Genomic DNA, 22,665 nt, shown 5'->3' with positions numbered 1-22,665 from the left:
CGCCCCCCCCCCCACCCCCAGCACACTTGCGGGCAGCCTGCACTTCAATACCTATGTAAGTTTTACCTAAAAAAGCCCAAACTCAGTACCGTAACACGGTCACTTTTCCGTGTGGCAGCGTACCGTTTAAATCAGCTTTACCCAGTGTCGGGTCGAGGGCGCCGTCCCGGTGCTGCCGCCCGCCGCGCTCCGCTAGGGGCCGCTGCCGCCCGCCACTCTCAGGGCGCAGCCCTGGCCCGCACCATCGCCGGCCTCTCGACAGACGGGGGTGTTTGGCGAGAGAGCTCTGGGGCTGCTCAGCCATCCGTCTCTCGCCACGCCTTCCCTGCACCCCCGCCAGCTTTTGGCTAGTGGTACGCTCCGCCGAGGCGTCTACCCCGCGCGGGCCAATAGGAGGCAGTCTGGGGAGAAGTTCAAACTGTGGTGGCGGTTGGGACTGTGGGTCTCTCATCTGTGTGCGGGCGAGAAAGGAACAGGCGGCCACTTGGTGCCCAGCGGCCGCGGGATGGCGGACGAGGGGGCTGTGACGGTCTGTGTGCGTGTGCGGCCGCTCATCGCCCGGTGAGGCTCTGCCGGCGGCGGGGGTGGCCGCGGGCTCGGCCGTGGGCTCCCTTGGCTTCCCTGGGTGTTGTTGGGCCCCCGGGAGCGCCGCTACCGCCCTTGGAAGCGGGGGAGGCGGCGGCGTCGGTCCCCGGGAGGAAGGAGAGAGCCGGGTCTGGCGGGGCCTGGGGGAGAGAGAGGTGCCCGCGGGGTGGGCCCGGCCACAGGAGCGCAGTCCTCACCTTATGAACTTAGAGCGTCTCTTCTTGCAGAGAAAATGCCCTGGGTGATAAAGTGGCGTTCTACTGGAAAAGTGAAAATAATACCATTTCCGAAGTCAATGGCACAAAAGTATTCAGTTATGGTAAGACTATGAAAATGATTATTTTATTGTGATACTTACATGAACCTCCATTACTGTATTTCTTGAACGTTGCTAATATCAATGGCCTTGCCTTTTTGCCATGTCCCTGGACTTTTTTCCCAACTCAGTAAGTTTAAAGGAGTGTGATTGAGGCGCACAGGGTTCCAGTTTTAGTCACTGAACGTGCTTTAAGTCAGCTTCCTGGAGGACGTTGCTTTCTCTATGCTGGTTCATGCTGGAGAGTGGTTTTGGAACACAGGAGCTGGATTGTTTTCATATGAATTCCAGCTATAAATGAACTAGACCAGGAATAGTCCAGAGCATTAGAAGGGGGAACTGAAGACTGAGAAGTGCCTGGTGTGGACGTCAGACCCTCATAAGTATCTGCCTCACTTTGAGTCTCTTCCTACTGATCCACTCTACTTGTTATTATGAATGTAGCCTCTACAAAGGTTTTTCCAAATTACTGTTCCAATAAGAGCATGCTCCATTCAGCCTAGGAGTTCAACAGTAGCCTGTCCTGTCAGGCTTAAAATCCTCCTAGATAACTGGGTTTAGGACTACATGGGATGCCTATTTAACTGTGTCCATCATTCTTAGGTTTTATTTTTACTTGTCTGTTCATTGTATCTTTCTTGGTTCTGGGCCTAATACTATTTTGAAAAAAAAAGCCTGGCTTAGCAGTATCACAATTACATTTTATGTTTGAACTATACTACAACCAATCTGATGCCCATTTATTGTATTTGAAGTCAGCAATAGTAAGATGACAGCATGTTTTTTGTCTTGTAATATGATGTATTTACGTGCTTTGTTTTAATTTTTCTTTAAGATCGTATATTTCACTCAAGTGACAACACTCAGCAGTTGTATGAAAGTGTAGCTGTTCCAATTATACAGTCAGCTGTGCAAGGCTATAATGGTAAGTTTTAAAACAGTGTTTACATCCTGTTTGTAACGTATTTCCCTAAGTAATTAGTAAAATTTAACCATCTTTCTAGGCACAATCTTTGCATATGGACAGACTGCTTCCGGGAAGACATACACAATGATGGGAAATGAATATTCTCCGGGCATTATTCCTAAGGCAATTCAACATGTTTTCAAACTTATTTGCGAGGTAAGCAATTCCATTAAATTGAGGTGACTGAAAGAGCAAGAAATATTTGTGATCGTTAGAGAAAAAAATAATTTTAGTATCAAGGAACTTTATGAAGGAAATTAATTTATTTTGGACCATATGTTGCAGTTGCTTTGCTGGTCTTGCAAAGGTGAGTGGTTTTAAAAGAAGATGACTCTATTAGTTGGAATCAAATCAGAACAAAACTGAGGGGGTTTGTTAAATTTTCAAATATACTAAACCTTGATTACAAGTATAAACAGATGCTTACTCGTTAATTGGATAGACAAGGTAATGTGAACCTTTGTGTTCTTTACTCTGCCAATTTAAAATTAACTTCATTAAAGACTCTCTTAGTGGGAAGAATATGATACAAAATTATTTCAGGCTTTCAAAAGAATCATAGGGTAATTGCTCAATGCTAATAGGAAGTAAGGCGAAGGTGTAAGTTTTTTCAAAATGTCATCTGCAGAGCACTTGCTTCTACCTTCAGGATTTCATGTAATAGTCATCAGTTATGTGACATGGTCAATGCTCCTTTAAGGAAGCGCAGAGTGTCTCAGGGGGTCTATAATAGTAACTAAAGCCAAGAAAACTTTCCGTGGTGCAGTAGCCCTGGAATCTGTTGCGCAGCCTTTCCTCACCCTGGGAGTCTCTAGCAGGAAAGCAGCACAGTAACTGTGAGCAAGCAGAGACTGGGACAGAGGAAAGAGCCTAAGCAGGAGGAAATTAGATATGGAAAAGGCATTTAAGTTGGAAGACTGTTGTCATGCTTCTGTAGGGAAGTTATCTTCATTTATCACCTACTAAAAGTGATATACCATTATGCAGCTGGAAAGAGGTGGGAGAGAAGAAAAATGGTTCTGTATTGGTGGATGCTAAAGTGCAAAAGAGGATGGGGGGAAAGACATCTGTGGAATGATAACCAAACATACCTTTGGGTTCACAATCCTTGCATTAAAAGGTGTTCATTGATTAGTCTGTTGATTTGTTTTCTTTTTTTCTTTCACTTTGAATGTTAGATTCCGGATAGAGAATTCTTGCTAAGAGTTTCTTACATGGAAATCTACAATGAAACCATTACAGATTTGCTTTGTGATATCAGGAAAAAGAAGCCTCTGGGAATTCGTGAGGATGTTAATGTAAGTGGATGTTGTGTAGTGTAAGTAGTGTATCTGCCTGGAGTCAAAGGAGTTGGTCTTCGGAGGCATCTAGTTGAAAACTTTTCTGTGTCAAATTGTGTAATTGTTATGCTCAGAATTAGCAGGACACTTGATGTGGTAGAATAACAATAGTGAAGCTGGGCTTGCTGTTCCTCTATCTCAATGTATTAGAAATCTCCAACAGATATAGAGAATTACTTTAACACCATCTTCATATCGTCTACAAAGTAGATAAACTTTTCTTCCACTGTAACCATAGAAGAACCATCAGACTAGAACTATTCAATAAGATCAGTAGGGAAAATAAATATATTAATGCCATCTTCAGTTTCTTTATGTTAAGTTTTGTAGCAAATATTTTTTTATTTTATTTCAATGCCCTACATGATCAATGCTTTTGGAACTTGGGAAGAAGGGAGACTTATCAGATGTATGATTATGGCCTTCAAACATTTACTGAGATATATACTCCTGGATTCCCTCAAAATGGCCAAAAGGGTATTTCTCTTACCAGTTTTATTTTTAGGAAACTTCCTAGATCTCTGTTTGATTCTTGTGCCTTTAGGCTACAGTTCTGATAAGTCTAAACTTCCCTGTTTCTTGTGTTCAGAGTAAAAGACATTCAACTGATTTTACTTCCTTTTAAGAAGGGAGCAAAGTAGAATAAATACCATAATAATTGCTGGTAATGTTAACTTAATGTATTGAAGTGAGTTTTGGAGTTCAGTAATATTTATTACTGCTTTTGTTCTGAAGAGGAATACGTATGTAGAAGATCTGATTGAAGAGGTGGTGGTTGCCCCAGAACAAGTCATGGAATGGATCAGAAAAGGAGAAAGTAAGTTGTTTAGCCAATGTCAGCTGATATCTTAGAAGAGCATTATTGAATCGGATATATCTAGAATCATGAGGTATCTCTTTGAGATTTTATTCTGAAATCGCTGGTTTTCAGATAGTTTTAAAATGGTGCTTATTGTCTGTTATCTCCAGTTTATATGAATATAAGCAAAAGTATTCTAATATTGCTTGTTGACAGAAAATCGCCATTATGGAGAAACAAAAATGAATGAACACAGCAGCCGTTCTCACACTATCTTCAGAATGGTAAAAAATATTTCACTATTAGGAGGGTTTTTATTATTTTTGAAGTGGCAAACACTTTATTGCACCCTCTTCTTCTAGATCATTGAAAGCAGAGAACGAAGTGACCCCGCAAATACAAACTGTGATGGAGCAGTGATGGTATCCCACCTGGTAAGCTGTACTCCAGGAAGTTATTAAATGGGCATTTAAGTGGAGAATTTAGTGTTACCACTTGTTAGAGAGAAGAAGGTTACTTTATAATGACATTACAAGCATGCTTTGTTGTGAATTTCCATCAGGCATTTCTTAAGCAGAAATTGTGTTTCTGATCATCTGTACAGAGGGAGATTCCTGGGATGTCATCCAGAGGGTGTCTTCCCACCAAAGGGTGTTCTAACATGAGAATAGCTCCTAGACAATTTGTGCTGGGTTGCAGTGTTATGCCTTTTCCAGGAGCCTCAGGGGCTGTTGTGAGAGTGCTCTTGCATTTTGTTAGAAACAACTTCCCCTACAATTGTTCCTGACCACTGAGAAGCCCTGTGAAATAACTTGTACAGTGGGTAACCTTAAAGCTTCTTTGACCCTCAGATTTAGCTGTTGTTAAAATAACATGTGACCTTACAGCCGCAATGGCCAGAAGACTAATTTTCTCAAAAGTAACTCCACTTAGTATCTCTGTTACTAGTATATGAAATATCCTGTGGTGAGGAGAATACACTGCTGATCTCTAGGGAAGCTTTTTGGTTTCTGAAGCTTTCTCTGGTTAGCCTTCCCTTCATTCTCAGAAAACAATACGAATCAGCTGGAGGAGGGAAATCAATAGGAAAGCATTTGAGCTTGCTACAATCTTCATGAGCACTCTTCTTCAGAATTTGGAATAGCATGAAGTTAATCATGTGTTGTGGAAAGAGCTTTCTGTTCTGGCTTCTGTGAAAAAGCTGGGATCTGAATGTAAACACTACTTGTGCAGGAGCTGAGCCAAGTACTGCCCACTTTTTTTTTTTTTCTCACCATGGCTTATGGGATCTACTCTTATCATACCACCCCCATCTTTTTTTCTATTCCAGCTGACTTTATAGTAACCTCTACCAACAGGGTGGGTTTTTTTGGCCTCTTTGGTATCTTGCTGCCTAGTGGAGTTAGTACAGGATTTTACCCTTCTGAAACATAAACCAATCAAAATGAGGGCTGCTTGCTCAGGCAAAACTAAACTGGCTCAGAACTAACCTGTGACATATTTATTGAATTTGCAGAACTTGGTAGATCTGGCAGGCAGTGAAAGAGCTAGTCAAACAGGATCTGAAGGTGAGTGCTCCTGATGACCACTTCTGTTAATTAACATTTGCGGGAGACTATGATAGAAAGGAAATTATTTGATCGATGTGCTGTTGTATTACTTATTGGTTATAATAATCTCCCCCTTGGTAGGGCAGGAAAATACTGAAAATGCTGTAAAGTGCAAACAATTGGGTAGTGATATAGATTTTCTAGAATAGCAGGTCCAGCAACAGTCCTATACTGAACTAATAAGATAGAGATGAATCAGTAAAGATTCACTTGTAGTAAAGAAATTAGAAGCTTGTAGGAGCTCATGCGTAAAGTTGAAGAGTGAATAGATGGCTCACTCTTTTGCCAAGAGGAAACTTGATTGTTAACAATGACAACATGATGCTGCACAAAAATGTCTTTATCATTAAAAAAGTGATATGAGAGGAACACAAATTAATATACTCTTTTACAACTTTTGAGTTAGTTATTCCTTGTAGGTGTACCAAACTAGCCTTATATACACGTATAAATAAAGGAATTTGCAAAATCAAAACTGGAAACAAAATTCTAGTTCTTATGGCCCTAGCTACTTGTTATGTAACAGTTATTAATGTTTATTTGTGATTACTATCTTATTTTGAAACACTTCAGCTATTATAAATAATTGTATGCTGGTTGCAGATTTGAGTCATAGTACATTGTGGTACCAGAGGTTTAGATCTTGGATAATCCCTCTGAGCAAAACGTAGCACAAAAGCTTGACAGGTTGAAAATGTATCTTAATGGTGTTTTAAATTAAAAAAAAAATAATAATTACTGTGTGATATCTAGGTATTCGACTGAAAGAAGGCTGCAATATAAATCGGAGCTTGTTCATTCTGGGTCAGGTTATCAAAAAACTTTGTGATGATCCTTCTGGGTAAGCACTTGTGTTAGTATATGTGTTTTAAGAGAAGCCACTAATAAACTAAGAAATTAAAATCCCTTTTATATAATCCTATTTTATGTAAGTAACTACTTCAAATAACTTATTACCTCTAGCAAATATATTTACTACTTTTTTTTTATTCAGAAATACTACATCTTCTTTTTCTTCCCTCTTTTTCATCAGCTTCATAAATTACAGAGACAGCAAGCTGACTCGAATTCTGCAGAACTCCCTTGGAGGAAATGCGAAGACAGTTATTATTTGTACAGTTACTCCTGTTTCTTTTGACGAAACGCTCAGTACTCTTCAGGTAAAACTTCTCACCTATTTTCAAACATTATTCTGACTCAAGACTTCATTGTAGACACGTTGGAGGGGTGGAAAATGTAATCTGCTGGATCTTTAGTCACTAGAATCTTCTAAAGGTGCTCTGAGGACTTCGAACTTGAAATATTTGTTTGGTACGGAGCATCTCTTCCCGGTTTTCATCTTGTACTAGGTGGTCTGACTAGAGCTTTCTGGCAGGTGGAACAAAGCTCCTTCTCTCAACCTGCAGGCAGTAGATAACCTCTGTTTTCTTATTTGCCTTTTCCAAACGCAGTTAGAGCTACAAGTCTTCGCTAACACAAGATGATAGACAGGTCCTATAGGAAAGGAGCATAATTGAACTATTCATGAACTGTATTCTTTAGGTAGAGTTGTGTTCCTTTTTGGTGTTCTCTTGGCCTTTTGTTAAATAAAAAATAACTTGATATATCTTTGCTTAAAAGTAGGTTTCACTTTTTAGGTACTAAGATAAAGCAAAGAAAACGTAACTCTTTAAATCTTAAAATATGTGAAAAATAAGCAAATGTAAATATTTGCCTCCTTAGTTATATGTTCCTCTTTTTCTGATAAACTGTCCCTTTAATTCTGGGAAATATGAGACAGAATAAGTCTCTTCATACATTTGTTCTCTAACTATTGCCCATGAGAGTATATTCTTCCAGTTTGCCAATACAGCCAAAAGAATGAAGAATACTCCGAAAGTCAATGAAGTACTTGATGACGATGCCCTCCTGAAGAGATACCGCAAAGAAATTCTGGATCTGAAAAAGCAGCTGGAGGAAGTATGTAATAACCTTGCTGAAGTTAATCTATCCTTAGTACTGATAGCTATTGGAAACACTCCATTTTAAACCCAAACCAGTTAAAACTGGAGGGGCAGGTAAACTGTTTAAAGTGATATCTGTAATTTCTGTTGAGATAATAGAAATTGAAAAAGTGATGTGAAGTTTAGAAGAAGTGATAATCAACATAATTGTGTGAAAGCTGACACTGAATGAGATCAACTGACTGAATTGCCTTCTTCTGTAAGCTAATGTATCTAAGAAACAGAAATTGGTCATACTTTCTAGCACACTTCAATATTGCTGCAGATCAGAAGGAATAATTAACTGACATTCAATAACTTCTTATATTGCAATTAAAGATTCCAATGTAAGTCATATTTTTTCCTCTTCCTGATGTTTATCTTCAGTTTGAGTTGCAAGAATTTGCAACTGCATAAGATCAGTAGCAATACTTATATCAAGTATAGGTAGAAGATACATTTAGAAAATTAACAATAGTAACTTCTCACCAAACAGTGTGTCTCACGTGTTCATCTTCCTCCAAAAATCTACAGAGTTGAGGAGCAATCTATTAAGTCTTGTTTAGAGCACAGATTATAAAAAAATCACAATTCTGAACATAACCTTTTGGTGAATTAAGGACAGTGGAGTTTGTTAGAAAATCCCATGTGAACTTCGAATTACTCTAAAGTATTGTAAGCCTACGATAAAGCTGTCAAAAAACTAGCTACTGTCATCCAGTTGCTTTACAACACAATAAATGTTCAGTACTTCAGATTTTGAGACCCCACATGCACTAGAGTAGCTTGTTGTTATTTGACAATTGAATCAGTTCTCAAAGAGCTTCAGTCTTGTGGCACCATGGGAAGGTCATCTTAAACTATGTTGTGCTTGAAAGAGTGCCCCCTTTTTTTTAATCCCTAGAAAAATCCGAGGTGCTATTGGTTTTGGGATTTTGGACCCCTTTATATACTAAGTCTACAGGTAAATTGTGCACTAAATTGTCAGTTTCATTGTCAAAGATTTAAAGAAAGAGCTTCCAGAGTTTAAAGAATATATGTGTGTAGTTGTTTTTAAATATTAGTAATTGTGTATCGTCTGTAGTAGTAGTTTGTGCTCTTAAATATTAGTTTGATTAATATTCTTTTTTTGGAAGGTGTCCTCAAAGACTCAAATTCACGCAATGGAAAAAGACCAATTGTCCCAGCTGTTGGAAGAAAAAAATTCTCTTCAAAAAGTACAGGAAGACAGGATACGAAACTTAACTGAGATGCTGGTGACTTCTGCCTCCTTTTCCTCAAAAGAGATGGCTAAAGTAAGCACCTGTTCTAGAACTTACGTGTTAACTCTGAATGTTGTGGTTTAAACCCAGCCCGCAACTAGGACCATGGGAGCTGCACACTCACCCTCCCTCATCCCCAGGTGGGATGGGGGACAGAATCGGAAGGGAAGGGAGAAACTTGTGTGTTGAGATAAGAACAGTTTAATAAGACAACAAAAAAAGTCGTAACATAGTTAAAATAATAATATATAAGCGATACTCGGTGCAATTGATCACGAACTCTGGTTGTGCTGATCAACCAGTCCCAGAACAGAGAGCACTCCAGTCTTGAAGAGCCAATCCCAGCAGGTAAAAAAGGGAAAAGGCCAAAAATCCACAAAACGGCAGAAGGTCAAATTCCAACAGAACTCCCAGGGAGCTCCAAATGGAACTAAATAGCCAGAAAAAACAGCTCCAGCTCTATACAGAACATGATGTTAATGGTAGGGAATATTTAATTGATCAACCTGGATGTCAGTCTAGGTGCTGTTCCACTCTCCCCCTTCCCAGCTGCTATGAACATCTGCAACTGGGAAGCTGAAAAAGTCCTTGGTCTCCTTGGCAACAGCCAAAATATCAGTGACTTCTTACATTCTTTTCATACCAATTCCAAAACACAGTCTAGCTGCTGAAAACAAACCATTAACTCTATCCCAAGGGAAAAGCAGTGTTATCACATCATTTTCATACTAAATGCCAAGACAAAAGACTGTACTAGCCACGAAGAAAATATTCTGGCTGCGTGACGAAAACGGACTCAATTTTTTCGAAACCAACACACTGAAATACTTAGCAAAAGGTAGAATTAAATACGGAATTATATTGACAACAATCAATTGAAACAATTTTCACATATTTTTTCTTATTTGAAAAGTTACCTCTTTAAAAATAACTTCTGAGTATCAATTCGATGTTGCCTTGTAGTGAACGGACTGCAGAGACTTCAGCTTTCAAACTGTATGCCGTAGTTTAATTTTAAAGAAACTGCAAAGCACTGTCTAGATAGTTGTCGTTAATGTTGAAGAACTAGATTAATGCAACATCTGCTCTCTATTTTGTGCTTTGGTTGTATCATTTTCTTCTGTGAATTTGTTTTTTAAAGGCCAAGAAAAGAAGAAGAGTTACATGGGCTCCTGGTAAAATAAACCAGGTGAATCAGAGCTATTTTGAAGACTTTGGAAAAAAAATGCTGACTGAAGCAAAAAAGAAGAAAATGTCTCTGTCGTCACTACCAGAAATGGAGGATTGTAAGTATCTTCAGGAAAAAAAATAAGGAAACTCTGCATGGCAACTTAAAAATTAGAAAAAATCCGTTTTTAATAAATCTAAGTAAAAAAGCAAATTAATTTGCTAACAATACAAATGCTACGTTTATTTGGCATAATACTATTCAACTTATGTTCTGTGAACCCAGTTTTGAAAGAGTTACTTGCACCCATAAGGAAATTACATTTATGTGCCAGCAAAGAATGCTGCTTGGAAGAGAAGTGGTTTTAGCACAACAATACTGGTATTTCTTGTGCTGGAAATAATGTTCATGTCATTTAAAAAGTAGGAGCATAAGTCTTACTATCCCAGGTGAAATAATGTGGAGCAAATTGCTGTTGGGTAGCTTTTCAAGCATTACTTAGTTTCCCAAAGGGAATAAGTCATGTGTCTGGTAGCACAAATAAAAAAAACACACACACACACACACACACACAAAAAAAAGTCTCTGTACATGCTTTACAAGGAAATTACTTATTTTCTTTTCCTGTTCTGGATATTGAGTTTTTAATGTGTTAAAAGCAAAGGTAGGAGTAGTGAGGTAAAAGGCAGGGTCTATAAATACTTCTGCATGCAGCATACCTCAACCCCCTATTTTTTTGGTAAAAGTAGCCCAAGTTATTCTTTAACACAGACTATCCATCCAAACTGTGTTCTCCCTCCAGAAAGAAGGGGAGGGGACAAAGGGGTATGTGAAATTCCAAAATATTAAAGGAGAGTAGAGAAGTCATTACTCAAACATTGGATTGAGATACAGAGAAATTCAAAGACTTATTAGAGGAGTGAAAGACAAAGATAGTTGAACCAAAGACAAGAAAAATTGGACAGTATTGTTACTGAGTTTCATCTTCTTACAGCCTTATTTCCTGTCCTTCTGTCCAGCTTTTTTGCTTCTGTTTGGATTGTTGGGATTTTCTTCTGTATGGAGTGGGTGTGTGTGCTTTTTTCTTTAAATATTTCAGGATACTGTTGAATTGTTCTTTACTTCACACACTTAAATGCTTTTCCTAGTCTGTAAGTATATTGTGGATTTGGTTTAATATTAATTAACTTGTGATAAGGTATAAGGACTGGCCTTCAGTGTTGTTTGCTTTCATAAGAGAAAATCATGAGGTTCAGGAGTGGTACTCAGTGTGCTACATCTTTGCCATTGAATGATTGCTGCCAATGTGACAAAATTCTTCAGTAAGAAAATAATTCTTGATGTCCGGTTTAAAATGTACTGCTACTCTATTTTTAATATGTCTTTCTTTTCAGCTACATTAGAGACTTCTGAATGTGACAACCAGTGTCTGCTTCCTGATCAAATTTCAGAGGTGGAATGGACTGACGGACCTAAAGTGAATTGGGTAACATCATAATCTGTTTTGCTTGTTTAATACAGTGCATATACATTACCTACTTCTCATACAGCTTTATGCTTCTGTAGAACACCAATGTTCTCCTATATATCTGAAGAAATATTATAACTGCCTTGAAAGTCTCTTCTCCTCATGTCTGAAGTTGTGGGATGGTTCTATAATTCTAATGGTTTTGTGGTGAACGATCTAGCAAGCTTTGGTATTTGAACAAGACAAGCAACAACTAATGTAATACTAAACCTCCTTGATCTTGTAGATCAATTAACGAAGAGCAATTATTTTTCTAGACTCAGAGAGATTTTGAAGAATCCGTGCAACTCTGTGAAGCGCTAGTGCTAGAAAAGGTAAGTCTGTTCTGTATTTTCTAGAAATAAGACTGACATTCCAACAACAACTTCTAAAGTTTCTTGTGCTGCTCTTCAGGATATTGCTGTAAATGAGGTCAACATCCTGCAAGCTAACTTTAATGACCTGGTATTGGAAAATGAGCAGCTAAAGTTAGAAATAAACGAACTGAAGGAGAAACTGAAAGAAAAAATGGAAGTGGATGAATTTGAAGCACTGGAAAAACAAACACAAAAAGATCATGAGGTGAGGTGCATTGAAATAAATACAAGGGATAAGAACTCTCCCTGCTTGTTTTCTATAGTTTATTCGCTGTGCGTGTCCTTGGATGCTGATTCACAGACAGATGGTGTTAAAGCTACTTTCAGCAACAGAATGAAAGATCCCAGGATATAAACTGGATTTACTCAGAGTGTAAAATCAGACTTAAGTTTTTGGAAAGTCACATAATGAAATCTGTTTAAGCATATATTTGCGTGCGTGTGTGTGTATATATATATATATGCATTCATATATTTTATATATGCGTGATCTGAATTTCATTCTAGACTTGTGCAGAAGAAAGTTGTTTTGCTGTGTAAATAATTTTTAAAACTGTTTGGAAGTTAAAGTATGGTTGCTAAACCATATTTCACATATTGTGCAAAACATCTTGGTTTACAATCTAAGATAGCCTTGGCTTTTTGTAATCCATTGAACTATGTGGGTTTTAACTTACATTATTTAACTCGGTAATAAAATATTTAAAAGTAGTAGTGTGAATAGTAATGTCTGTGGAAAATTGAAACTTATTTTGTGCCAGGAAGTCAGAAAAGGTAAATCTACCTGCTGAATAATTATGATAGAGGAGATACTGACTTTTGGTTCTCTTCACCTACTTGTGCCATTAGTGGAGACCTATCTTGTTTGTCCAAACATTTTATGCTCTGATTCTGTAACCTAAAAGCACTAGACTGTGGATAAGTAACAAAAAAGATCTAAAACAAACGAGGTATTGAGACATGATTGGATTATTCTATTTGTTATACCTTCTCTGTACATTACTGGTACGCACTGGTCTGTTTAATGTCCTCTGACCACGACACTAATGTTGAAGCTGAAGTTACATCCTTTTGCGTTGCTGTTTTAGGTTACAATTTAACTAGATCACCTCTCATTTCTTTTGTGTTTCCTACAAAGATTTATGGATCTTAAACAAAATGGATCCATAATAGGTTATAATTTAGCTTGTATTTAAGATTGGTTTTAGAAGACCTTTTGTATGCTGGACTAATTGTGCTGTCTTCCTTAACAGCCAACATTTAACAAAGCCTCAGTTTTCACTGCAAAGCTTTTGTGTGTCTAATAACAGGTGAAATGTTCTAAAGTAGTTTTCATTACAATAATTGCTTTTTGAATGGTTCGTGTTTTCAGATATGTATCTGAAGACAGTCCATAAAATGTAAGGATCTGTTAATAACCATGTTGCAGATTAGTTACAGCAATGCTGAAGGTTCAGATAATTCACTAAATACATTAGTTTAAATCCATCAATATAAATCACCACAGATATATATACAGGTAAATTCTATTCTTCTGAATAATGACATTAAATGACTTCTGAGAGTAGTATTGTACTAGATCTTCTACAGCCATCGTCTAATTTTAAGATTACAAATGGAGGTTTTTTTCTTGCTATACTCCTGATATATATAAATACTCACAGGACAGTGCTTGTTTTAAAGCTTGTTTTAAAGCTTTTCTCCTTACCTACACTTGTGACTAGACAGAAGTACTTGTGGACAAATGCTTCTTGTAAAGCTTTTTTCTGAAAAAGACCAAAAGAAAAAGAGTTCTTCCATTTTAGAAGTGCTTTTCTATTGAGTCTTCTACTTGTGCCTCCTTTGAGGCTGACACTGAACGTGTTCATGGCTTCCTTGAGCTCAATTTTGGCACTGTGTCATTCTTGGTAATGAATAGATTTAATCATAAATATCTCCACTGTCACAAAAAGCTGCTTAACACGACTAGAATTTGAAGTGTCATATCTGTATGATTTCTGCATTAATTGCTTTGATGGTTTTGCTTTTGCTTCTCAAGTTGTGGCAGATTAAATTGTACTTGAATCCTTTCTAATTACTGGGAAGCTAAAACAGAGCTTTGCACCTCATCTATCCATTTGAAAGAATATATAGCGACTCGCTTTGCAGCTGTTTAAATAGATATGCGTGTGTATATATGGCTTGCCCACTAATAGAAAACACAAGATAGACTTCGCTTATTTTCATGGTGTTGGCAACTAAAACTACCGGTGTGGGTGCTTTTCTAACATCCTCTGCAATTTTGCTTCGATTTGCTCCACAGACGCAACTAATGCATGAAATTACCAACTTAAAGAATCTCGTTTCAAATGCTGAAGTGTACAATGAGGAGCTTGAGGTGAGCCTGTCTGTGAATTTATGTGCAGTAAGAATTATATGAAATGTGCTTCATTTGTTTATCTTGAAATACTATATTTGCTGAGGATGACCTAGACATCATTGGACTCTGGCTTGTCTTACCAGCTGTAAGGACGATATGTCTAAAAGCCGTAAAGCTTACTATGTATAAAGATTGTTGTTAAATTTTTACCTGAAAAAACAGAGCACTAGAATCTGCCCTCTTTCTTCAACTTTTAGGCAGAAATAAGCTCCAAATTGGAACAGCTGAAAGAGAAAGAGAACAAAATTAAGATATTGCAGAATCGTGTGGAAGAATTAGAGAAAGCAGGAGCAGAAAAAAAGGACACATCTTTTTCAGTGGTAAAGTTTCTGCTGAGTTGAGAGGTGGTTGTGGTTTTGTTGGTGGTGGGTTAAATTTAGGTATAGCCTTAGTATAATTGAAATCTACTTCCCTACAGATACTAGGTAAGCTTTTTTTAGGAAGCTTATTAATGCTAATTACCGTATTATCCTACAGCAGTAACCCGGTGAAGTAAAGCTATGGGAAATGCTGCTTTTTATCCCATCTCTCAAACAAGCCTGGTACTGTTCCTTTTAGAGTAAATTTACCAAATCTTCTGAGCCTGTATTTCCATTTTAACCATGTTATCATGAACACGTGCTTTATTATGGCTATATATTCGGGGATTTCTTTGAGTATTTATCTGTCTTTTTTAGGGAGATGCTGATAAGCTAACTGAAGAAATACAGCAGCTGAATAAATCCCTCTTAGATAGTGAAGCCATAGCCTTGGATGCCAAAAAACAATCGGCTTTTCTCAGAACTGAAAATTTGGATCTGAAGGAGAAGATGGCAAGTACTTGTTCAACTGCATTTTTAGCTGTACAAAATGTTAAGGGCCTATTGGCTCCCAGACTAGTGACGCAGGCGATTGGTAAAGACAAGATGTGGTAAAGTATTTGGAGAAAGATGATGACTAATGCTCCAAGTAATGTTTTTATTATGGAATCAATAGAAAGTCAGTCTTCAGGAGCAAGATTAAAAGAAAACAGGCTCCTTCCACAGGAGTGGGTGAGTAGTTTTAGGTTTAGCAGTAGAGAGCGAGCGAGTGAACAGTCTTTAGGGAGTTACTAGGAAATAAGACTCCATACCTAATTTCACCAGAGAATGAGACTAAGGGGTATGAACACAGAGAAGTGGGGTAAAGCTTAGTTTGAGCTTTGAAGGAGAAAAAAAATAGTAGAAGCTGTTATGGCCCTGACCTGTAAGGTATTTTTCATTATAGGGCTCTGGCAGGAATGCAGTCAACTTGTGGCTTATTCTGCCACATTTATCAAGGCCAAAGTTGTACAGAGTGGCAACAGAAATGTGGCTCATGCGATGTTTAAATGTTAAGGAACTAGACTTGTATTCTGTGTGTGAACTGCATGTTGTTTTGTTTTCCTGAAGAATGAACTCCTAGGTAATTACCAGCAAATGGAAAAGGATGTTCAACTCTATCAAAGCCAAATAGAAGCGGGAAAAGCCAGTTACAAAAAAATGCAAGCTGACTTGCAGAAAGAGTTGCAGTTTGTATTTCAAGAAAACACAAGGCTAACTTCACTGATGGAGGGGAAAGTTCCAAAAGGTACTGATTCAGGTGGTGCTTTCTTCCTCTCCCCCTCTCCTTCCTCTTCCCCGTAGCAGTGGGGGGATAACGAAGACTTGGATTCTTGTTTTCTCGAAAATAGTACTTAGATACTCTGTCAATATAAAATGCTAGAGTAAATGGTGCTGTTGGCACATAGTAACTGTTTCAGCACTTTCTGTAAGCTGTTTTCAAATAGTTCAAATAGTTCAATAATGTTTTGTATAATCAAGTTAATGAAGGCTGTCAGGGAGAATCTAAAATAAACTGGATGTTAACCTGACAAGTGATGACTAAAATCAGACCATTAGTTCTGTCTTTTAATTGTTGGCAACTGTAAAATATACTTGGCTAGAATTATACTGATAAAACGTCCAGAATATATTAGAAATCTGCTTAATTTAAAACATGCTTTTCTTCTCTCACACTCTTATTAATCTTTGTTAAATCTCTAGATCTGCTTTCTCTTGTGGAGCTGGAAAAACAGGCAGCTGACTTCAAAGGAGAACTAGAAAAAGCTTTGAAAGAGAAAGCACTTCTACAAAAACAAGTCAATGAGCTATCAGAATTTCAGTCTCTACCTAACACTGTTGAGATGCAGCAGAAAGAGGTAAAAACACCACCACCTTTTTTTCTGTGTTTTTGTGTTGTGCTCAACTGGTAACATTTTAACAGAGACCTATTGGATATGAAGTTTTAATGCCAAAAGTTGTCTTGAATCAAATAACTGGAGATATTACAACTAATTAAATTATTGTTTCTCAGGTATTTAATATTTGCACCTAGGAATAAACTTAAGATCACATGTTTAGTCACAAAGCCTAATTAATCTGGAATGTCTAGGTTAACATTTGCCTGCCTGTTTGCCGTGGTCACCATTGATAACTGTGTGTATGTATAATGGTGTTTGATACTGGTTTACTGTTCTAGAACTGATTTATTTTTCTGTCTACTTGGGCAAAGAAAATGTGAATACCTCTTAGCAGAAATGCTGCTTGAGAAGTGATAGATTTAACTTGCAAATTCTGGAAAACTTGTAAGGCAACTTTTCTGTTTCCTGGCAGGTCAGGGCTCACTACACTAAGATGCCATAAATGTGTCTTTAAAGGGTTTGTTTGCAAACACTTTCCAGGTTTATTTATCCTGAAATACCTGCTACTAAGTATGTGCAGTGAAAATTATCCAGGGCAAGTAATCTCACAGACTTATGCATGCTTTGAAAAAAGTTCCAAACCCTTCCAGTGGTCTACTTCCACTAATAAACCTTAATTACATGTTAACTTTATAAACTCTATATCGTGAAGAAAGTATCAATACATCTAAATATTCCATCTAGAAGTTATAGCTAGCAGTATCAGTCCTGTCCTTGCTCAAACATAGGGAAAAGGAAATGTGTAAAGAAAATCTGAAGGGTTGGAGGGGAGGTTTGTCAAGGTTTTGGAAGGGGCTTGTCTGTCTTGCTTCTCCTGGAAGGATTGCTTGCTAGACTGCTCCCTCCCAACAAAGCAAAACCCAGTGTACTGTGCTGTGTCTTTGCCTGTACTTTATTTCCTAGATCTGCCCGTGAACATGTTTTTATTATGTAACTATGGCAAATACTGATTTAGAAGACACTATTAATATTGCTTTTCTTTTGGCAGATTCTTGAAAAATGCGAGGAGCTGCGCCTATTGAAATTGGAAAGAGAAAAGCTGCTTGCTGAAGTAGCTGATAATGAAGTTAGACTTAAAAACATGACTGAAGAAACTGCAAAATCAAAAGATGATCTAGCAGATGCTCAACTTAAATGTGTAAAGTCTGAGCGAGAATACGTCGCACTTAAACAGCTCCACGAGGAACTAGAGCAAAAATATGTAGCTGCATCGGAAAACAATGAACAAATGAAGCTCCAAATAGATGCCCTATCTAAAGAAGCACAAGAGTCTAAAACAACTTTGGATGAAGTGAAATTAGAGGTCAGTGTTGGCTTGTTCCTTTTACAGATGAGCCATGAGGAATTCATTCATCATATTAAAAAAATCCTCACAACTTAAGTAATTTTAAAGTTATAGATAACATTAGAATTGAAATTCCTCTAGCATGAGTGGATATTACTTATTCTATGCCAGCTGTATAAGGTTGCAGGGTAATGCAGCTGAACGGTCTGTATTCATATATATGAACATGTATATGTTGTTCCAGGTCATGTGTTCTCCTTCTGTACTTGACTTTTCTCTTGGCATTCTTAAGTTACATATTTGTTATGCAAATACTTTATTTAAATGTGGCGCTCTGAATTAGTCCATCCAAAGTCAGAGCAACAAAGTTTCCTCATCAGGAACCGGAGTCTGTTTAGAAGGGAAGATCTTTCAAACCACAGAACTGCCAGACAAATTTGCAATTAGAAAGGAAGGGTGGGGTTAAAAAAAAAACAAAGCACATTTAAGAAGGGAAGTAAAGATCCCTATTTTTTTATAAGGCTTTTGCCACTTACGGCTGTCATTCCAGCTATGGAGTTGACAACTCCTGATTTTATAATTGTTAAGCTACGTGACAGTTTCATGTGTGTTATGTTTTAGTAAGACTTTTGCTGCTAAAGAGAAACCACAGGAAGGTTCCATAAGCAAATGCTTATTTAATGTGCCAAGAATATAAGCAATGACTTAAAGTGAAATGATGAATGTCCTATTCTCTTGTTGAAAGGCAGCATCTCGCTCCCTTTTTAAGCTAATATAAGATTCTATGAGAATGTGTACACCTGCAGATTTACGTTACAATGAAGTGTCTTGCCTTTTGCTTTACAAATTGAAGCTCTGTAGCAAAATGAAAGAACTGGAAGAAAAGACAGCAGAGCACAAACAACTTCTTGAGGTAAGAGAAGATTTGATTCAGACTCAGCAGAAGTTAAATGAAATGGAGCAATTAAAAGAACAAGACAAAATGATGGAGATGAGACTGGAGGCCAAGGATTCAGAGATCCAGGCAGTTCTCCAACGGCTTACTGAATGTCAGGAGGAAATAAAAACTCTAACCCAAGAAAGAGATTACTTGAAGCAAAAAGAAGAGTCTCTCCAGGCTGAGGCAGACCAACTCAAAGAGGATATAAAAGACACTGTTTCAATGGTAGGAATTCTGCTTTTATGGAAATGGACCATACATGTTAAGGGGAAGAGTGTAAGAATGCTTATAAACGATATTGAAATATTTAGGGGAGTGGCTTCTTATAGTTTGGGATTTTTTTTTAATTGAGGAATGCTAGCTAATGTTGCAAAATATTTATGTTTTCTTTGGTGTTTTAAAGAACATTTTGGCACATGAAGAGCTGAGAGATGCACAGAGTTCTCTCAAACAATCACAGGACACTGTCAAGAAGTTGGAAAAAAATATTGCTGAAAAAGAATCTCGGATTCTGAGTGTTGAAGAGGCACTAGAGACAACCACTAAAGAACTCAAAACACAGGTAAAACGTTATGTAAGAATTCAAAAGAAAAATGCTTTTTATGTGTTTTCCAACACTGTGACAACAAGCCTAGTTAGTCTGCCTAGAGTCTTCTGCTTGTCCTTATAGAAAATTTCTAGGCCTTTGGTAGAAAGTTGGCATAGTTTGCCACACATGCATAAAAATCATCCAAGAGCTGTTTCTTATTTAGTCTTTTCCTCTCAGGCTTTTTCTAGATAAAAATTTGGCCAATATTTCAGAAGAGACTGCTAAAAGGCCAGTGTTTGAAACCAAACAGGTGACAAAGGCTCAGTTCTGGTGTTTTTCTAGTTTGGCTACAGTGGTTTGATGATAAAAATACTGTAGCAGAGTGAATCAAGCAACTTTTGTATTTAATTTTGGTTTTGTATTGATGGAAGTATTAACAGTTTTGCACATTTTTTTTATAGATATCACAAATGATGGAAGAAATAAAAATCATCACGTCAGAGAGAGACCAGCTTGCTGAGGAAAAATCACAAAATAACTGCAGAGCAAGTGATGAGCTTCAGGCGCTAAAGGAACAAATCTCTTTTCTTACACAAGAGAACAAATCTTTGCAGGATAAGCTGGGCAGTTTACATTTGAAAAAAGAAGAGGATGGGGAAGGCACTTTGGTAATTATGTTAAGGCTGTAATGGCCAGCATGCTTAGTTAAACTTTCGCTTGTGTGGAAACAATTCGCAAAACAAACAGGAGATAAGGGTCCTGCTGCTTGACTGCAAACCATTAAACACCAGGGCTGTTATTGCTTACTTGAAATATATCCCACCCATATTGTTGTATATAGACATCTAGTAGTAGGATATCACAAACACTTTTCCCATAAATAGAACTTTAACTTGGTACAGGATGGTGATGTTGATCTGCCCAGAGACGTGGTTCTATAATTAAGGGGTTGAAGCTAAAAATTGCTTATCTGGAAAGGGTGTTTCTGCTTTTTCAAAGCATAGCTAGAACTGACTTTTTTGCCTGGCACTGTATGTTAAGGGAGACATTGCAGCCAACATTTTCATAATTAGACATGCTGATTTCACATGTGTATTTTATATACACACATACACACACTTTGACAAAAGTAAAGCATGTGCATATATTTTAATATTTATGGGGGAGTGGAAAAATTTCAAGGAAATAATTGCCTTTAACCACTATTATCTACTATTGAGACTAGAAATATAGGTAAGGTCTCTAGTTTGGTTTTGGGGGGGGGGGGGTGGTTTTGGGTTTTTTGGTTTATGTTTTACCCCTCAGGCTTAAACTGTGGCCATGAAGTTCTACTTCTGGTAACTTGTTTCAGAAGCCCTCACTTCAAATTTTACCTTTAAATGCCTTTTATTTCAAGGAACTTGAATTGCATATCAAGTTCAATCAAATCTTATTCTGAAAAAACGCCACAAATCTCTCTAAAATGTTCTGTTTGTCTTACATAATCACCTGTCAAGGATCAGATATGTCTCTCTTAAAGCTGCTTCCCAAATGTGTTGATTTCTGTCTCTGTATAAAATGGGTACCACAGATTCAAGAAAAATCTATGGAGCAAGAATTATGTCTTCTGAGAGAAGAGCTGAGCCAGGCACAAAGGAAACTGCAGGAAATGGAGGAGGTGAAGGCCAACGAATGTCAAAGAGAATCTGAAAGAATGGAGAGAACAGATTTTATTCCAAAATTGCATGACTATGAGGAAGTGAGCACTATGACAGAAGGAGGGGATGATCATCTTAAAATGCAACTGGAAAATCTCCAAAATGAGAGAGACCAGCTAAAAGCAACTATACAGGAGACAATTAGCAGGGTAAGAATATAGTCCTATTCCTTTAGCACAGCAGCTTTACTAAACTTCTGCCTTAACTTCAAGTGTCATTCAAGCTTTAATGTATTTTTAACTGTGTTGTGTCCAAAGAATTCAGAGATGCAGGAGGAGCTGAGATGTGCTCAAAACTCTCTCAGACAACATCAGGAGACTATTGTGGAGCTGAAAGGAAGTATTTTAGAGAAAGAAAATCAAATCTTAAAAGCACAAGAAGCATTGAAGGAAACAAGGGATGAACTGCAGCAGAAGGTCAGATGCAGTTTTGTCAAATAAACAAAAAATTCTATCAGGACTGGCAACCCACATCCGCTACAGACTTCAGTTTGTAAGGGCTCAGTAAATGTAATAATGAAATTTAATTAAAACTTTTCCCTTTTTCCCTGTACTGCCTCTGGAAAGAATTCTACAGAAACAGAGGCAGTGAAAAGATGATCAAATGCAGTTTGATCTGCAAGTTACAACCCTTACTTATAACTAAACATCCTTTAATGCTGCATGATGGAACATTATTTGGAATCGGTACTGCTCATTGACCACAATGCATCTTCCAGGTCTTAAAACTTTTAAAATTCTAGTAACATGTGTCTTAGCTATGTAACTCTGAAGATGCTTGAGTAACTAAAAGGCAGCTTGTTGCTTAATGTGCAGCACTATTATAAATTTCTTAGCTACTTATTATGTCTGAAGCTACTGTGGCTTTTAGAAGACATGAACGCTTGTTAGAATCAAGCCTATCTGCTGTGGATACAGCAATGGAATCATTGTTATGAATCATAATTCACTTTTGTCTATCAATGAGACACAAGTACAGAAATTGGCCTTTTAATCAAAATCGTTACATCTCTATTTGCTTACTGTAGCAGTAAACTAATGGAGGTGTCTTCTGTAAAATAATTCAATCATAACAACCCATATGTACAGATAATGCTTATGAAATATGATCCAATGACACTTTTCTTAAATCAGCACATGATTACTGGGATTTTAAAAATCAGAATGTTGATGGTTTTTTCCAGACTTACCATCAAATTACTTCTACCCATGCTAGAAATAATTAGAAATACGAATACTGGTCCTTACTTGTTCTTTCAGATCACTGAAGTAACAGAAAATCTGACCCATGTCTCTTCTGAATTTGGCAAGCTCCTGGCAGAAAAAGAACAAACGGAAAGAACAGTGAATGAGCAGATCCGTCAGCAGCTTGAGAAAATCACTTTACTGAATCAGGAGAAAGATGAGCTTCAGCAAATGGTGGAGACTTGTAAAGCAGAAAGACATCAGTTAGAGGCTGACTGTCAGGAAAGCAAGGAGAGAGTATGTATAAAGTCTCTTAAATAATTGTTTTAAAGGCAGGTTGTACTATTCTGAATTATTTCAGTAGTCTCTCTTTACTTGTTCATAGCAGCAGTAACCTAAAAATTGAATTTACTAATCTGGTCTAGATTTTGGGCTCTTGTTTTTGCTCCCCCCTCTCCC

At 37.5% G+C, this 22,665-nt stretch overlaps 1 protein-coding gene across 2 annotated transcripts in view; it reads left to right on the top strand.

Moving 5' to 3' along the window:
* The first annotated feature begins 417 nt into the window (after positions 1–417).
* The window catches only part of CENPE (centromere protein E), a 35,153-nt gene continuing 12,905 nt past the window's right edge, over positions 418–22,665 (top strand). Inside the window, exons 1-29 of one of the 2 annotated variants that reach the window (XM_082051618.1) lie at positions 418–561; positions 813–904; positions 1,737–1,826; positions 1,906–2,024; positions 3,047–3,166; positions 3,944–4,025; positions 4,224–4,291; positions 4,370–4,441; positions 5,524–5,575; positions 6,371–6,458; positions 6,651–6,777; positions 7,457–7,576; positions 8,736–8,894; positions 10,003–10,147; positions 11,424–11,515; positions 11,815–11,871; positions 11,951–12,118; positions 14,216–14,290; positions 14,530–14,652; positions 15,010–15,144; positions 15,742–15,919; positions 16,375–16,529; positions 17,560–17,874; positions 18,710–19,021; positions 19,200–19,358; positions 19,787–19,993; positions 20,896–21,171; positions 21,280–21,438; positions 22,282–22,503. In XM_082051618.1, coding sequence (XP_081907744.1) covers positions 506–561; positions 813–904; positions 1,737–1,826; positions 1,906–2,024; positions 3,047–3,166; positions 3,944–4,025; positions 4,224–4,291; positions 4,370–4,441; positions 5,524–5,575; positions 6,371–6,458; positions 6,651–6,777; positions 7,457–7,576; positions 8,736–8,894; positions 10,003–10,147; positions 11,424–11,515; positions 11,815–11,871; positions 11,951–12,118; positions 14,216–14,290; positions 14,530–14,652; positions 15,010–15,144; positions 15,742–15,919; positions 16,375–16,529; positions 17,560–17,874; positions 18,710–19,021; positions 19,200–19,358; positions 19,787–19,993; positions 20,896–21,171; positions 21,280–21,438; positions 22,282–22,503 — 4,023 coding nt within the window. In that variant the 5' untranslated portion in view covers positions 418–505. The remainder of the gene's footprint in view (positions 562–812; positions 905–1,736; positions 1,827–1,905; positions 2,025–3,046; positions 3,167–3,943; positions 4,026–4,223; positions 4,292–4,369; positions 4,442–5,523; positions 5,576–6,370; positions 6,459–6,650; positions 6,778–7,456; positions 7,577–8,735; positions 8,895–10,002; positions 10,148–11,423; positions 11,516–11,814; positions 11,872–11,950; positions 12,119–14,215; positions 14,291–14,529; positions 14,653–15,009; positions 15,145–15,741; positions 15,920–16,374; positions 16,530–17,559; positions 17,875–18,709; positions 19,022–19,199; positions 19,359–19,786; positions 19,994–20,895; positions 21,172–21,279; positions 21,439–22,281; positions 22,504–22,665) is intronic. The other variant, XM_082051619.1, reaches the window with a different exon arrangement.

This window comes from Streptopelia decaocto, assembly GCF_964273445.1.
Source record: "Streptopelia decaocto genome assembly, chromosome: 4".
Taxonomy (NCBI): Eukaryota; Metazoa; Chordata; class Aves; order Columbiformes; family Columbidae; genus Streptopelia; species Streptopelia decaocto.
The sequence above is the reverse complement of the archived record's forward strand: the minus strand, read 5'-3'. Positions and strand labels throughout refer to the sequence as shown.